The 19056-nt window shown below is 28.1% G+C and overlaps 1 protein-coding gene and 1 non-coding gene across 2 annotated transcripts; one reads left to right on the forward strand and one right to left on the reverse strand.

The window, feature by feature from the left end:
- The first annotated feature begins 17462 nt into the window (after nucleotides 1-17462).
- Nucleotides 17463-18993, forward strand: LOC109791530 (peamaclein). Its single transcript, XM_020350837.2, has 2 exons — nucleotides 17463-17621; nucleotides 18594-18993. Exons 1-2 carry the CDS (start codon nucleotides 17534-17536, stop codon nucleotides 18776-18778), a joined length of 273 nt encoding a protein of 90 aa, XP_020206426.2. The 5' UTR covers nucleotides 17463-17533; the 3' UTR covers nucleotides 18779-18993.
- Nucleotides 18985-19056, reverse strand: TRNAW-CCA (transfer RNA tryptophan (anticodon CCA)). The gene has a single exon. It is a non-coding gene; the product is annotated as a tRNA-Trp (tRNA).

Raw genomic sequence — 19056 nt, forward strand, 5'->3', positions numbered from 1 at the left:
TTTTAAAAAATTTATATCTTTCATTTATTAATATTTAATATGATAAAATGCTTATTATTAATGGAAATGTCAAATATATATTATTCTCCTTTAAGTTTTTATCTATAAAATTTATTTAATTTTTTAAAAAATAGTGTAATGTATGAGAAAATTTCTAGTATATTTATAAATTATTAAAATGAGATTCTATCAATTAATATAATTTTAATTCTTTAAATTTCAATTTTAAACAGTTTATATTTTTACATTTCAACTACTTTATTATCAGTAAATATTTTTAATATAATTTTCCATTTATATATTTATATATTTAAGATATTTATAAAATTATTTTATTCATGATATATTTATTAGTATGTTAATGAAATAAATTTGTATTAAAAATAAAATTATTTACTTTTAATTTATATAATTATATATAAACACAAATAAATGACTGATATTTAATAGTGGATATTTAAAACCAATAAACTGTAAGTAATAGTAAAAAGAACTGAAAATATAAAAACCAAATAAATAATATAAAAACAAAACTAAAATTAATCAAAAGGTTTTAGCACTTTCACTTAGTTGGTACTTGGTAGAGTAATGTGTTTTATGTGATTGTAACCCTTTGGCACTATGTTGAACCCATATTGAAAAAAAAATTAAAATTAATTGCAATAGCAAATTATAGAGACTAAATCTTTGTTGTTTATATCCTAATTTTTTAATAAAAATCAACGAAGTTCAGTAGGGTTGATAGAAAGTTGTGTTTTTAATTATATTGATAAAGATTTGATTAATTATCTGATCAATCCCATGGAAAAAAAAATTTGTTGGTAGAACTAAAACACATTATTGTGATCTCTAAGCTATAAAAGAAATTAATCTCTAGTGGTTGAAGGATGTCACGGTTCAAAAAACGAAAAAAGAAGGATGAAATAGTATTGCAACTTGCAAGCAGCATGGGATTACTGATTAACGGACTAACAATATCAGTTACAAAAATTATAATGAACACAACATAAAATCTTGTGTATGTTATTTAATCCGTTACTAAAACTTTAAATTTAATTCATATGTATTAGAGTGTAACAACAGAAATTACACACTCATTTAATTGTCGATTGTTGTACAAAATAAGTTAAAATTCATCTCATAAATGATAGTTAATTGATAGAATAATTTTTTTACACGCTTCACAAATAAACTCGCTTAAAAATTTTCCATTTAAATGAAGCATAACGGAGACCAAATTAAGCACATACAAATTTTGTTTCGTGAGCCCCGAGCATTTTAAGTTTGGCTAATCATATATATACCTCTTTTTATTTTTAAATAAGTATATCTTTTTTTATATTTTAAAATATTTTTAATCTTTTTTATTTTTTAATTTCATATATTCAATTGTAAATTTGGTATTTTTTCTTCTTTTTCACACATTCTCTTTCTATTCTTTTTTAATTTTCATATACACTCTCTTATCTTTCTTTCACTTCTCATCTATTTCGGTGCATAATTTTTAATTTTTTTAATTTTCATATTATTCTCTTCTCCTCCACTTCTAATTTTTATATGCACTCAAATCGTAGAACTAATGTACAATAATGTTGTATGCACGTGCGACTTCTTCAACAGCTTCAAAGGTGCTAAGTCAAGCACATATTTTTTCTTTGAATACTTTTTTCTTGTCTACACTTCCAAAATAGTGAAATTATTATTTTAAAGAATACTTTTCAAAAATATGTTATTTTACATAATTCTAGAAAGTTATTTCTAAAAATATATTAAACACACAATTTTAAAAAATATTTTACAAAACACTAATTTTACTATTTTGAAATAAAACACTAAATAATGTTATATTTGGAGCTTTATAGATGTGAAAAAGGGGGAATTGCCTGAAGCTCTGAAACACAGATATGCAAAATTTCATCATATATCAATATCAAATACGTATCTGATAAGGATACGTTCCCGATACTTCCAAGATATGTATCGAATCAATATCAACAACTATTCTCTTTAAAATTAAAATTTTAATTTGTCCGATACGATTATAATTCGCTAGGATACACATTAATTTTAAATATATCCAGATTTTTTGATACACTTAGTATTAATAAAAGTTAAACATGATTTTTAATATGATGCCACCCTCTACAAAATTGCTTAAATAAAGTAAACTAGTAAAGAAAAGTAGGAGATGAAAAAAAAACATTGCAAAAGTTGAAGACCAGAAGTGATAGAAGAAAGTAGAAGAAGTGGAAATTGAACTCCTCCTAAGCTCCTTCTAGGCACGGATCAACTTCAATGGAGATAACACCGAATGTATCAACACTTTAGGAGAAGGAGAACTTTCGGATTGAAGGCCAAAGCCTTAGAGGGAAGTATCCAAGCTCAAGCACTCAAGGGATTGCACACTTCAAAGGGAAGGAAACTAGGTTTTCCTAAAGAAATTTGAAGGCACTCTCTATGGCTCTTTCTTGGAATTTCGGTGACTCTTGAAGATGGCTGAATTCAATTCAGAAATCTCATATATTCAAAAGTGTCTTAACATGGCAGGAAAAGATACATTTATAGGAGGGAAATTAGGTTAAACTTGGCGGTAACTCAAATAAGCCTAGTTGGCCCCAAGTTTGAATTTCAAATTTTAATTTGAAATTCAAACTTTGGCCACTCACATGCTTAATCCAGATGCTCCCATCATTTAGGTGTCATTTAGGAGTTATTTGAAGTGAATTTGGAGCTCACATGGCCGGAACCACTCCATGTCATCCATGTGACTCAAATTCAATTCAAATTACTTCTAAATGACACATGAATGAAACCTAATTCTCCTATTAATGTATACTTCACATAAACCTAATCTATTGACCGAAATACATTGGCCTAATGAATACAATGAATAGGAAAAAATACAAGAAGAAGAATGAGCCTAATATTGGGTATCAAAAGCCCAAAGCCCATGAAGCCCAAATATAAGCCCAAAAGCCTAAACCCTAAACTATGGTCAAAATACAGGACCGAAATCAAAGCAATTTCCTATACTAAGAAATATACAATAAAGCATGGTGTTTAATCAAGTAAAGTCCATGTGAGAAGCACCCTAGGCCCACCAAACCCATTGGGCCTACTAAGCTCTGAAGCAGACAAGTCTTCAAGTAATCTCCTGGCCATAACTCTAGTGGTTGAGCCTTTAGCCCATGCTCTTCCATCAAGAAGGTTGGAGACTTGATATATGTTGCAGCACTTTAGGCTTCTGTTTTTTGAATCCCAATATTTAATCTTCTGACTGTGTCTTCCTTCCTTTTTAATTTTGCATGTCTTTTATCCACTACTCATGTCTTTTCATCGTGGCCATCATATAATTGAATTACAATATCTTGTTTTATTTCTTTTATTTGTTTATACTTTCTTTTGTTATTTTAATACGCATCTTTTCTTTTTTATCTATGTTGAAGATTTTATTATGCAATATTAATAAAAACATATATCATTGTTGTAAAAATATATAATTCATTAGCAATTTAATTATAATAATCTAAAAGTTAATTTCACAATATATCTATAGTTTTTTTTATTACTTTTTTAATAAAATAATTAATATAACATTTTTTATTCAATAAATTATTTATAATTTAATTTTTTAATTCATAACTCAAACTTATCTTATTCTATATTTTTAAAATTTGACGTATCAAATACATAGTTGATACTTGTATCATATTCGTGCATCATAATCTCAAAAGAAAAATATACATTTAGCTTGACACCTTCAAAATTGTCGAGAAAATCACATACGTCTGTGACATTGTCAAACACCAGTTCCATGTAGGGATGACAAATATACCCGTACCCACGGGTAATACCTGAACCCGTCCCGACTTTGACGGGGAATACCCGATTTGACCGGGTACGGGTACGGGTACGGGTAAAACCTGATATATTAAATCAGGTACGGGTACGGGTACGGGTATGTACTTACCCGCCCCGTACCCGTACCCGTCCCCGTTCCCATTTTTAATTTAATACTCACTTTCAATTTAATTATATTAAAGAATTTTAATATTTTTTATGTGTGATTATTTATTATAATATGAGATAAAGAAATAACTTAATTATAATTATAATATAATTAAAAATAATAATTTAAAAATTTATATTTAAAATTAAAAAAAAAAATTTGATGGGTACGGGTACGGGTACGGGTATACTCGATACCCGACGGGGACGGGAATGGGGATGAAAATCACATACCCGACAAGTACGGGTACGGGGACGGGAACGTGTATCATGAAACTCATACCTGCCCCGCCTCGTTGCCATCCCTAGTTCCATGTTTCCATGTCTTGGGTATGTGTGAAAACTAAAAAAAGAGTGTGAGAGGGTAATAGGGGAGGAGAAAGAGTAATGTAAAAACTGAAATATTATTGAAATAGGTGAAGAGTGGAGGATGACAAGGAAATACATATAAAAATTGAAAAAAGAAAGAAGATATGTGAGAAAGAATAAGAAAATGTCAGATTAAACATTGAATGTATAAAATTAAAATGAAAAAAAATTAAAGATATTTAAAAAAAAATTTAAAAAAGAAATGTGTACTTATAAAAAGGAGGTTTATATCATGAGCCTTTAAGTCATAACTAAGGATAGGCCCAATAAACTTTATTGGGGCGAATTAAGCAGGCCTAATACGAAGCCCACTATACAAGTCCATTATTTTTCTTGCGTTTTTTTTAAAATGTTCATTACTTGTAAATAGTTAAAGATTTCATTAAGGCTGATGATATATACACCTCCTATCATTTATAAATACACCTCTAATCTCTTTTCTTTTTTTTTTTTTTAAATTCCTAAAATATTCTTCTAACTAAATTTTTATTTTTAAAATTATTTTATTCACCCCTTCTTTTATCATTCTTCTTCTTCTTCTTTCTTCTTCTTTCTTCTTCTTTTTTTTATTCTCCTTTTTTATCACTCTAGTCATTTTTTGATGATTTTATTCTTTTTCGTTTTTCATTCTTGATTTTTCTTCTTTTACAATCAACATAATCATATTTTATCTTTCTATCTTTTAAATTCTATTTTTCACTTTCCACTCTATTCTTTCTTAAACCCTAATTTTTCTTTCAATCATCATTATCCTCTACATTCAATACAAGGTACAAATTTAATATATTAAATTACATTTCATATTTACAATTTTTTTAAACTTATTTAACATTACTTATGCACAACAGGTTCGATCGCAGACGCCGGTGGTGGATGAAGAGATAAAGAAACTGGTAAGTTAAATGTGTCATGCGCTTGTAAAATAAGTTTTTTAGCATTCCGAAAAGTACTTTCCGGAATAGTAAAATTATTGTTTATATAATTCCGGAAAAAGCTTTCCGTAACAGTAACTTTAATATTATGGAAAGTACTTTCTGGAATGTAAAATAAGTTTTTTAGCATTCCGGAAAGTACTTTCCGGAATAGTAAAATTATTGTTCATATAATTTCGGAAAGATCTTTCCATAACAGTAACTTTAATATTATGGAAAGTACTTTCCAGAATGTAAAATAAGTTTTTTAGCATTCGGGAAAGTACTTTCCGGAATAGTAAAATTATTGTTCATATAATTCCGGAAAGAACTTTCCGTAATAGTAACTTTAATATTATGGAAAGTACTTTCCGGAATGTAAAATAAGTTTTTTAGCATTCCGGAAAGTACTTTCCGGAATAGTAAAATTATTGTTCATATAATTCCGGAAAGAACTTTCCGTAATAGTAACTTTAATATTATGGAAAGTACTTTCCGGAATGTAAAATAAGTTTTTTAGCATTCCGGAAAGTACTTTCCGGAATAGTAAAAGGTTCGTGATATATGCATCTCCTTTTTTCTATAAGTACACCTCCTTTTAAAAAAAAATAATTAAATTTTAAAATATTCTTAATTTTTTAATTTTAAATTTTAAATTTTAAATTTTACATCCATAATATTTAATTTAGTACTTTTTTTCACATATCTTTCATCTTTTTTTTTAATTTTTACATGCACCCCCTACCTTTTTTTCACTACACCTATTTTGGTAGCATGTGAAAACTAAAAGAGAAAAAAAAAGTGTGTGAAAAATGGTACTTACCAGAGTCAAATCCTTCACCGGAAAAGAGCCTTTCTTATGCTAGTTATGGTGGGGCTAGTCCCTTTTTTCTATTCAAAATGACTGTAAAAGTATATTCATATTACTCTTGGTGACATTGAGCGGAAAGAAACTTTGGGAAGAAGAGGGGTGTGGGGTGTGGGGGTGCGGGGAAGGGAGGTGCGGAGAAAAGAGGTGTAAATTTAGGAATTTAATTTTTTTTTTAAAATGGTAATTTAGACATTTTATATATTTTTTTTAAAAAAGGGGGTGTGTTTATACGAGAGTGGAGGTGTGTTTAACATCTGCCTTTCATTAATTCCCCCCAAAAAAAAAGAAGTTAAAGATTTAATTGTTGTCGCAGAAAGAAAAATAAAATAAAATCTTGGTCAAAATCCTATTTTGGTCCCTTATAATCTTTTTTTGTTTCAATTTAGTCCCTAATTAATTTTTGGTCTCAATTTGGTCCCAAATTAATTAATTAGTTTCAATTTAGTCCTAAATTAATTAATTGGTTTCAATGTGGGACTTTCAGTCCAAATTGCTTTAACGGTGTTAACTTTTGGTCACGTGGACGCCACGTCTGCATACGTGGCATCCACGTGGACGAGAATTTTTTTGAAAACACCTGGACCCAGAACGGCCCGTTCTGAAACCGGAACGGGCCGTTTTGGGTGCACTTTTGGTGTGTTAATTTTGCATCCGGAACGTCCCGTTCCAAGTGCAAAATTAACACACCCAAAATGCACCAGAACGGCCCGTTCCAGTTTCAGAACGGGCTGTTCCGGTTTTATTTTATTTTTTTATATATAAAATATTAATAATTTTATAAAATATATATTATTAATTATATTTTAATTATGTTATTATATCCAATAAAATAAATATATTAATATTTTTTTTATATTTTATTTTATTATGTTTATCTTATTAATTTTTATCATTTTATTCCTTTAATCTTAAATAAGTTGCAAAAAATTATAAAGTGATATTCCTTTTATCTTATTAATTATTATATTTTTTAATAAAATTAATTAAGAATATTGGTTTAATTGCATTTTTTATCCCTCAAGTATTACAATTGTGCAGTTTTGTGATCTCCAAGATTTTAATTGCATAATTTTAGTCCTTAAAGAATTGCAATTGCGCGATTTTGGTCCTTCAATTTTTAATTGAACAATTTTAGTCCCTCAAATATCATAATAGTATGATTTTTGTTTCTCCCATTAAAAATTAATAATTTTAATATATATATATATATATATATACATAATTTTTTAAAATTAAATAATTATTTATCTATTCAAATTAACGTATATTATAATTTTCGATATTATATCAATAATATTATTAATATATTTATAGATAAACTAATAATTTGATAAATATAACTTGTTATATATTAATATACTTTTACAAAAATATAAGTATATTAATTAGAAATATATATCTGATCTTATATATTTATATTTTTGTAAAAGTATATTAATATATATTAAGTTATATTTATCAAATTATTAGTTTATTTATAAAAAGGGTAAAAATATTATTGATATTAATTTATCAGTAATATTAAAATACTAATAATATATAAATTTTATTTATTTAGTAATAGTAAATATATATCATTTGATACATTAAAAAAAATATACGTTAATTTAAATAAACAAACAATTATATAGTTTTAAAACATTATATATATATATATATTAAAATTTTAAAATTATTAAATTTTTAATGAGAAAGACTAAAATTCCACAATTATGATATTTGAGAGATTAAAATTGTTCAATTAAAAATTGTGAGACTAAGTTTACACAATTATAATCTTTTAAGGACTGAAATTACACAATTAAAACCTTAGAGATCAAAATTGCATAATTATAATATCAAAAACACAATTAAGTAAAGAATATTTTATTCACAGTTGGCCCGTTCTGATTTCAGAACGACCAGTTTTGAAAGCAGAACGGCCCGTTCTGAATTTCAGAACGGCCCGTTCTGCTTCACTGGTGGTGTTTTAATTTTGCAACCAGAACGGCTCGTTCCGGTTTCAGAACTGGCCGTTCTGGGTCCAGGTGTTTTAAAAAAAATTCTCATCCACGTGGATGCCTCGTATGCATCTACGTGGCGTCCACGTGGCCAAAAGTTAACACCGTTAAAGCAATTTGAACGGAAAGTCCCACATTAAAACCAATTAATTAATTTAAGACTAAATTGAAATCAATTAATTAATTTGGGACCAAATTGAGACCAAAAATTAATGAGGGACTAAATTGAAACAAAAAGATTATAAGGGACCAAAATAGGGTTTTAACCTAAAATCTTTATTGGAAGTCCTAATACTACTATAAGGCTGGCCCAAGTAGACGGTAGTAAATTGAACTCATTATCACGATTTTAACCTTTTCTTTTCTTTCATCATGACTTTGAATTTAATTCCTTCTAATAATTATAAAAGTTCAAATCACAATTTAGTTAAGAAACACAAATATCAAATTAATTATCCTAACAATTGTTGGTAATGACAGATCATTTAAGTAATAATAAGTTTTGGTGCCATTATAGAGTAAATTTTGTATGTTATGATAATGTAGAGTTTTTATTATTATTATTATTATTCAATAAAAAATTGAATATAATAAATTTTTTAATTTTTATAATAATTTTTATTAAAAATATTTTGTATTCATCGACATATAAAATTAATTATTTTACATTAATGATACATAATTATTAATAATAATATTTTTTATTGACATATAAAATTAATTATTTTACATCAATTGTGCATTAAAACTAAAATATTTTTTATAAAGACAAATTAATAGAGTAGAAGTGTTATCTCATTATAAGGCCAATAATTAATTTACACCCTCCCAATTTTAGACCAAGTTGTATGTTAATTACTTTCTTTTTTTGTTCGTTTAAGCCTTATTTGTTTTTTTTTTAAATGTCTTATTTGCTTCTTTAGATTTTTTATTACAATTTATTTATTTAGTTTGAGTGTGTGTCTGAAATCAAATAAAAAATGTGGATGAACACTTTTTCTATACCTAACAAAAGTAATAAAGAATAATTTTCCCATCAACTGATATGATCCTTACTTGGATATAGATTTAGGATGTACATCCAAACATGTGTTGATAGAATTTTAGGCCAATTTTTACCGGACACTATATTCATATAAATGTTAAAATTCATCGTATACACCATATTTTAGGTTAACTTTTAGAAGTTTTTCTCTAATGAGAGTATTTTAAATATTTTTTTATGAGATAATTTCTAGATATCTTTATTTAAATCTTATTTATTATATTTTTTAAAAACTAAAATTTAATGTTTTTAAAATAGATTGTCAATAATAATAAAATAATAATTTTGGATTATAATGTAAATTATTTATCATAAATATTAAATATATTTTATATTTCAAAATATGTATTTATACAAATTTTAAATATAATTTATATATTAATATATTAAAATTATTTATAAATAATTTATTATAAGTTTTAGTTATAGATAATAAGCACTTAACAGAATTAAAATACTAATCAACTCACATATATTAAACACAAATCTTTATCTAACATGAAATTGATTTTAGGAATTTTTCTTCAATGAAAAGTTCATACAATAAATCGATACACAAAATGATGTCTAGCTGCTTATAAATATTTTTATTTGCGAGAGTTAAAACTAAATTTTGTGACACCCTCTATCTCACATGCATTATATCAACAATTATAACAAGAGCTTCCTCAATAATCTTTTGAATAAACACCTCAGGATAGAAGTATCAGGGCCCAACATCACCAAGTCAATGAGCTCCTCAACTTGAGTAGTGGTGTTGTGATTAAAATCTTGGAAAGTTGAGGATAAGAGTGTTGGTGTTGTGGTGCAAATTTTCTTGGAGGATTGGTGCTCTTAATCTTTCCTTTTTCCTTCTTCCTCTTTTCTTGGGGATTTGAGGTAAGGAAAACTCTTGGATCTTTATTGTTGAATCCTTGCTTGAATTATGAACTTTCATGGATGTATCGATTGATTTTGAGATTGAAATGCTTTTAAGTTTTAGTTGGTTTTTAAGGAGTTGAGAACAAGTGATAATTTGAGCTATTGATGGATTACATGTTGGAATTTATGATTTATATGAGTTGATTATGATGAATGGTTGTGTTTTCTTGTGCTGCATGTTTCTTTGGACTAATTTTCAAATGAATTGAGCCAAATTTGTGATTTCATCAAGTTTAGAAATCATTAATGCACTAGGTGTAACTTCATGGCGTTGGGCGTGAGGCAAGTGAATGGCTCTCTATCTCATTGACACCGTGCACGAGATTGGTAGAGCCACTATGCCAAAAGTGTAAATAGATAGCGCTATTTAGAGAGTGCTTAAATAAATAAGCGCTCTAAATGAACACATGGAACAAAAAGAGAGCACTTAGTGAAATAAGCACCATAGAAAGTTTACTTATAGAGAGCGCTTTAGAAAAAAAATATGATGAGTGCAATTAATGTATAATCATCAGAGAGCGCTTGAATTGATATTTTTGTGACTTGATATAAGTTGGCTGGTTTTGGTTTTGAAACTAGTTGCTACTAATTTTAGTTGGTTCTAGTTTTGAAACTAGTCTACTGATTTTGGTTTTGAAACTTGTCTTGATGTTTTGTTGCTGATTTATGGCTTGATATTAGTTGGCTACTTGGCTACATGGGCCTATTTTTGGTTTAGATACTTGATTTGAAATTAGCTACTAGGCCTTTTTTGTATAAGTATTCCTTTATTGTTTCTTGTTTACTTTCTTTTAATTTTCTTTGTGTTTTCCTTTATTTGTTTTGTAAAAGGAAATAATTGCCTAGTTAGCATGCATATCTTTTATGAATCACATTTGGTTAGATTCTTGACTGATTGTTATAACTATCTATCTTGGATTATTTTTGCTTATATAACACACAAAAATGTGAATAGACTAAAAAATTAAATAAAATAGTTTTAAAAAAAATTAAATCAATACAGAGCACTTGTGTTAGAAAGTGTTATTTATTGGACACATATACAAAGAACACTTATTCTAGAATGTGCCATCTATTGGAGGGTAAATAGAAAGCATTTTTTTATAGAAAGCATTGTCTATTGGAGATGACATACACAACACTTGACGAGTAAAATGCCTTATATTGAATCTGACATACATAGCGCTTAGTTCGGGAAGCACTGTCTATTTAATGTCATTTGATAGCACTTTCTTTTAATAGACATCGCTCACATAGTTAGTGAGAGCTCTCTAACTTGTTAATGCAAAATGTGGGTTGAATGGTGTCAAACATGATTACCCATAGAAATCTCTAATTTGGTGACATTGGACCCACGTTGAGTAACGTTGGGTGTGATTAACAATAACTCTCTACTTGGATAATGTTAGGTGCAAATTTTGTGGCATCAGACATGAATCAGATAAAGGTTTTCTTCTTGAATGAGGTCGGGTGTAAGAGTAGCCTTACCAGGTGTGGTTTTTATAGGGGCTCTCAACCTTATCAATGTTGGATGTAGGTGAATTGGCAATAGTCGTGGACAAACTAGAGGCTTTCTACCTCAATGACATTGGACGTTGGAAGATTAGCGTCGAGCATGGAGTGTTGAATGAAATATCATTGTTTAGTTGATTAAGTATTGAACATGTGACAAGTAGATTGAGTTATTCACATGAATTATGTTGATATATTTGAGTTCATTATGCATTGATTTGGAGTGATATATAATGATGTTTAAGTTGCTTAATGTTGTAAGTTGATTATGAATGGAAGGTGAATTTTAGTAAAGTTGAATGAAGTGTAATGTTGAAGGTAGTTGTGTTGTGAATGCTTGAAGTATGTAGTTGAACTATGTTGATTGACTTAGAACTAGAGGAAATGTATTGTTTTAAAAAGATGAATATCTCATTGTGACGATATGGTGTTGGGTACTTTATGAGCCTAGTTGTTGAAAACCCTTCTTTAGTAGTTATATTTTGAAGAAGAGTGTTGAGTCTCCTCTAGGTCTTTAGTTGATACAATATGGGAGCTAGGTCAGGCTATATTAATTATAACTGACCAATGTAGAATGGTTGGGACAAGGTCAAGCCATACGTATATGAAGCGACCAATCAAGTAAGGTACGAAGTCGAGGGCCAAAATCCCTAACTAAGTACTGGAAAAAGTATAGTATTTAGAGGGTAGTCGTTAGACTAATTATATATAGGCTTAGTTATGCATGTGCTAAGGTCATGGTAAACTCACACCGAAGTTAGCCTATCCCTAACAAGAATAATAGACTTTCCTAGTTTGAGTGGTAAAATTCAAGAAACCATGTTGTGCTATAGACAAATTTGTTATTGATCTAGCAAACCCAAAAAGATTGCATTGTTAAGTTTGTTTGGTAGGGTCAAGTTACTTAAACTTCTCACATGTGTTGTAAGAGATTTCTTAATTGAAATGTGTGACAACACATCATGTTGTTGTGTTGATTTGTTGTGAAGTTGACATGTGTTGCTATGTTGTAATATTTTTTTAAGTTGTTCTATTCTTAAATAGTTAGGTTATGAACTATTGTACTATTGATCACAAGTTGTGTTGAAAAGTTGTATTATTAATATACTAAGTTGGTATGATGGTAACTTGTGTGGTTTATGGATCAAGTTGGATATGTTGTTGAGTTGTAAGTGTATGTTGTATGTCGAAGTTGTTGAATAGTTAGTTTAATATTTTATACTATGTTGTCTCTTGAATCCAAGTTTACTTTTGTTTGTTCCTTGTGGTTGGATTGCGATGATCATACTTGTTAGGAATATGTTAGAGGATGAGCATGTTTGAGAGCCATACTAGAGGATGGAGATGTTGTTTTAGAATACTCTTATGTAGTTGACTTATAGTAGTTACTTGACCGACAACTTAGATCTATGTTTTCGGTATGAATTATTATATATATGTATATGTATATGTATAATTTATAGTTGTAGTTTCATTGACAGATTTACTTTCATGTCTACAGTAGATGACTTTTATACATGTACTTATTGTTGCATGTATATCCAAAAGACCATTTTCATGTTAATCCTGGGCAATTAAATTTATGTTTTCTACTACCTAATTTGTTGAGATTTGAAGTGTAGAGACTTGTCGGGTCATTACATTTAGTATATCTTATGCAAGACAAAAAAAATGAGTATCTTATATATGGTATTTAAGCAAAAGATTAGGAATCGTTGATATAATATGAAAGATAATAATAGTTGCTTTATTTTTGTTATATATTTTACTTGAAAAATAATAAATTGTTACTTCAAGTGAAATTAGACTCAGTCTTTTTAAGTAGAATTTTATGTTGGAGTCTTGTGGTTTGAAAAAAGTAAGTTGGGAAGAGAAACTCTACTAAAGGTAATCGTAATATAACTTAATTATATATATATATATATATATATATATATATATATATATATATAAAGATCTATTTACTTCAGGAATAAGTGTATCTATACTTACTTTATTCAATAACTCATGTTTTACATCAAATTTCAACGATCTTACCATTAAATTAAGAGTTTTTAATGTATAGATCAAGTTTGTAAAAATTTAAAAAATATAAAAAATATATGATATTCCATTAATTTCTTTAATACAAATCAATGAATAAAATGTTTTTGTGATTATTTGTGAATTTGAATTAATGAAACATGATATCAAATAGTTTTCAAATATTTTAAAAATTTGTAGTCTTGATTTATACATTAAAAAATTCTAATTCAATGGTTAGATTGTTGAAATTTGATATATATATACAATGAGTTATTGAGTAGAATAAGTTTAAGTAGACTTACTCTTAGAGTAAGTATATATATATATATATATATATATATATATATATATATGTATGTATGTATGTATGTATGTATGTATGTATGTGTGTGTGTGTGTGCGTGTGTGTTTGTGTGTGTAGAGAGAGAGAGAGAAAGAAAGAGAAAGAGATCCACTTACTCTAAGAATAAATTTAAGAATGTAAAGAGGGATCAAATGACTCCAAAAGTAACTTTTAGTAAAGTTATTTCATTCAATAACTCATAGTATATGTTGAATTTCAAAAATTTAAGAGTTATTGTTATAGGCATTTGATTCCTCCTCCTCGTATGTGTGACACACACACGTCCCCCCTACACATGTATATAACATAAGAAGAATCCGATATTTAATTTACATATCAAGGAGAGATTAATGTAAAACATACGCACGTATAGAAGATAAGAAGAATTTGATATTTAATTTACATATCAAGGAGAGATTAATGTAACACACATACGTATATAACATAAGAAGAATCCAATATTTTAGGGTTCCTTCCTAAACTAAATTTACATATCAATCTAAACCCTAAATTTACATATCAAAGAGAGATTAATGTAATATTTAGATAAATTTCTTCATGAATATTTCTATGATAAGTAAATAAAAAAGAAAAAAGAAAATAATTATCTTATAAATCAAATTAACTTATATAAATTATAAAACATGTGTTGATAAAACTGAGAAAATTTCTCTAAAATAAATTGTAGTATAAACTATTTTAATCTTTAAATTAAAACTGTTTGATTTTTTTTTTATTTCCTTCTTTTAGAAGTCTGGAGAAGTTTATTCTAATTTCTAAGCTACCAAAATTTGTGCTGTCCATTGAGCTGGCAAACATTGTACTAATAAGAATCAAGAAGGTGGATTTGGTGATGGAGGCATATGAGGAGGGTAAAATGAATTTGGCAATTGGAACCGACACATCACGTGAATTAGAAACAGCTTATTCATTTACCAACACAATGTACAAGCGACCATCGTCTCCTTTGGTGGAACCATCCTCTTTTTCTATTGAATTCGAGAGAGTTCCAAAGAGGAAAACTTCACCCATGTCATCCCATGCCCTACCATTTCCACTACTACTACTCATTTACTAACCTTACTCTAGGGTAGGTGTCACCATGCCAGATACTAACTTGGTCTTGGGTGGCTTATCTAGGACACCAATAGGTCATGTTTTATTTGCACTAGAGTTGACCTAATATTAAAAGGTTTAAATAATTTTGTATAAAATAATATGTTTAATTATTAAGCATATAAATTATTTAGTGTGAGGTTGTTTTAGTTAACAAGTTAGAGATTTTGATCTGAGTATGTAATTACCTTAGATATTTAGTATGATAAGTTTAAATTTTGTTACCATACTCGTAAAAGAAGTGATATTTTATGCAGAAGCTAGTTAGCAACTACTGTACTCAATCTATTATTCTTTTTCGCACGCAAATGAAACACTCCATAACTGGATAACTGTTATAATACGAGAGAGCATGCTAGGTGAATCAACATTTTGGTGCCTCAACAAAATTAGTAACATGACTTTTCCCCTTTTTACTTGTATAGTCTTCAAAATGTGATGTTTGTATTAAAAAAAATGTTCTTACAGTGATTTTTATACATTGATGTATTGTTAATTTTAGAGAAAATTAAATTAATTTAGAATGAAAATATTTTTTTGTAAATGTACGATGAGGAATTATAAATTGGGAAGGAGGGGGGGGGGGGGGGTAATTGGTAAGAGAATAAAAAAAACGTGAAAAGTGAGATGAAATAGAGATTTATTTTGAATTTTAACTAGATGCACGCTTGAGAGCAAAATATTATGTGTATAATTTATTAGTTATATTATATGCATAATTTTGAGTATTTGTAATAAATTAAAAGTCCTGTCAAAAAATAATCAATTAAAAGTAAGAATAAAACAACTACTATATAAGCACATAGATTATAGATGAATTGGTATGAGAGATTGTTTTAATTTGACTAATAACTTTGAATATCTAGTTATAATAGAAGAAAAAATTTCTGTTCTTAATCATTTTATCCTAATGAAGTAAATTTGTCCTCACAGAAGATACTTGTAGTTTTTATAATAAGAACAAGAGAGGTCCACAAATTAAAGAATAAAGAGCAATGGTCTTGGCATTAGGAAAATGATATTTACACACAGATTTATAATTTGTTTCTATAATTCTTTATCTTCAGACAACAAGTATATAGATCGGAAAGCATATTAAAACAATCAATTACTACTATAATTTTTATATTCATGTCACATTCAATTCTGCATATCACATTTATTATTTTCTTTCCATTTACTTTCCACCACTTTCTCTCTCTCTCGAATATATAAACTCTTTAAGGGTGTCAAACAATTTTCTTCCTAAACATATTTAATAAAAAATGGTATATGAATATTAATATACTATCATTATTTTTATCATTATTCACTAGTCTTAAAAAAAAGTGAGTCAAGATTAAAAACTATTTCTTAAAATAAAACAATGTAGTACTCATTGTTAAATTTATTATATTATTTACAACTTTTGAAGTTAAAATGTTTGGTATTCAATATAAAAAAATGTTAAACATCTTACATCAAATAATAATAAAATTAAAATAATGTACATAATACTAATTTAACTTTATGACATCTAATTCAATAATAATTAATAATTGTTAAAAAAATTCAATCTTACAAAATTAATATATAAGATAAAAATCATTTCTGACTCATATAAATAAATACTTTAATACTAGCCAGTCATGATTAACCAGGTCGAACAGTATTAATTATAGGGGGAACAAATAACTTTCTTAAATGCATTGCTTGAGAATTTTTGTAGATAAATCATTTAAAATTCTTTAAAAGCCTTTGCTGCAACATCCTGACATACAAATAGGACGACTGACATTTAAATAGATCCAAATTCTTTAAAGATTTTTTAGAGAAAAGAGAGAGAAATGAGGTGAGGGACCAAAGTAGGAGCCACGTAAACAAAGCTTCTGTGCTGTTTCTTCGAACAATGAACAACTCAGAGTGCAATGAATATGGCAATCAAATTGGCATTATCAATATGCAATGCAACGTCCATTTCCATCATTCATGTAGGGGACAAATAACCATTAAAATCTAAGGCATTAATAAGCCAAAAGCAAGTATAACACCAACACATGAATCAACAACAAGTAAGAGATTATCTCACTTTAATTAATGAATTTAATCATAAAATTGTATTAAATATTTTATTATTTAAAATGATACTCAACCTGAATAAAATTATCTCTCATAAAAAATATATATAATTTATAAAATAAAAAGAAAAGGTTACACCGCTTGCGCACAACATACCAAAACTAAAACCACAAGCCAGCTGTATGTACGCTTGCAATTTTGATGCGAAGCGATTTAAATGGATCACAGTAATTATAAGTAATGAATTCTCAGTGTAACACTTTCACCTACCCTTAACATTTTGTTACTATAAATAACCTCACTCACTCTCCCACAACACAACGCATAGTACCCCCTTCATCACACTGTGAAACCATGATGAAGAAGGTAACATTTGCAGCGTTGCTACTTGTGTGCCTTGTTCTCAGCTCCTCCTTGTTCCAACTCTCAATGGCTCGTTCTGGTATGCCTTAAGCCAATTAGTAATTTGCACTTAATACCCTTTGGTTTATAAGTCTTCATTCAATTAATGATAATTGGTATATATAAATTTTGATGAGTTTAATTACTTAAGAACATCTCTGGTATACTAGTTTCGTTCTGGGGTTGTTATCTTTGAGACCCGATTCTTACTCGTATTCATCATTGGAGGAAACCGACATGACTTTCAGGCTTCAGCTATAGGAGAACTTGTTTTTCTCACAAAGTAATCGGTTTTTATGGATAAAAATAATTTATTTTCTGAGTTAATTTGTGGGATCATTTTATATTATAAATGGTTGCATTATTGGAGTAGCAAATTGTCTTTTTTTACACCAAAGTAGCGAATTGTTAAAATTCCTAAGTCTGATGTGAGATGACAGATTCTACTTTTTTATATGTATAAATACAGATTCTACTTATTCCATCTTAAAATTACCGTAGTTTTAATAATTGAAAAAAAAAACTGGTAATATAAGTTTTTTAATTTATATGTCTCACATAAATTACTTAAATCTTAATGAATTTGCGACAAAGAAAAATAATGCATTAATTATGATGGTAGCTTATTTTAATAAAATAGTATAAAAATATATATTTATTATATATGATTTGTAATCTCATTATAATTAAATCTGAGATTACAAATCTTTAAAGGAATTGGTGGTTAGTCTGGTCTTTAAATGTGGTAATATCTTGCCTTAACATAAAGTTATTTTGAGATGAAGGGATTACTTAAAAATAAGTTAATAACATTTACCTTAAATGCACCACTGCATGCATCAAGTGTGACAATTTTCATATTACTTATCAATCTAGTTCGGTAGGACAAGATTAGTTGGATATGTGAAGTAAAAACTGTATATATAAAATAAAATAAGAAAATGTATTGTGATATGTTAGTTTATGTTTGATACTGACTCAACATGAATATGTACTATGTGGTTGGAATCAGGTTTCTGTGACTCCAAGTGCGCAAAGAGGTGCGCAAAAGCTGGGATGAAGGACAGGTGCATGAGGTTCTGCGGGATCTGCTGCATCAAGTGCAAGTGTGTGCCATCTGGGACTTATGGGAACAAGCACGAGTGCCCTTGTTACAGGGACATCAAGAATTCCAAGGGCAAGCCAAAATGCCCTTAAACTTTTCTTTTACCGTCACTGCTTCTGTGCATGGACAATGGACCCTTGCTAGATCCTCAACTTTTCTTCCTTTCTTCTTGTTGTTGTTATGTTTATGTGTTATAAACAGAGAGAAAAATTAAAAATTAATTTGGTCACATTAGTTCTATGGATATGTAATAAAAGTGAATTCTCCTCGACGTTTTTTATTTAAATAAAAATTATTTTGAACCTGACGTGAATCGAACACGCAACCTTCTGATCTGGAGTCAGACGCGCTACCATTGCGCCACAGATCC

The sequence above is a fragment of the Cajanus cajan genome, chromosome 9 (genome assembly GCF_000230855.2).
Source record: "Cajanus cajan strain Asha chromosome 9, NIPB_CcT2T_4, whole genome shotgun sequence".
Taxonomy (NCBI): Eukaryota; Viridiplantae; Streptophyta; class Magnoliopsida; order Fabales; family Fabaceae; genus Cajanus; species Cajanus cajan.

Excerpts from the sequence above, each read along its gene's own strand:
- LOC109791530 (XM_020350837.2), top strand. The coding sequence starts at position 17,534 with ATGATGAAGAAGGTAACATTTGCAGCGTTGCTACTTGTGTGCCTTGTT. Across the intron at positions 17,622-18,593 it reads ACTCTCAATGGCTCGTTCTG|GTTTCTGTGACTCCAAGTGC; the intron begins GTATGCCTTAAG and ends GGTTGGAATCAG.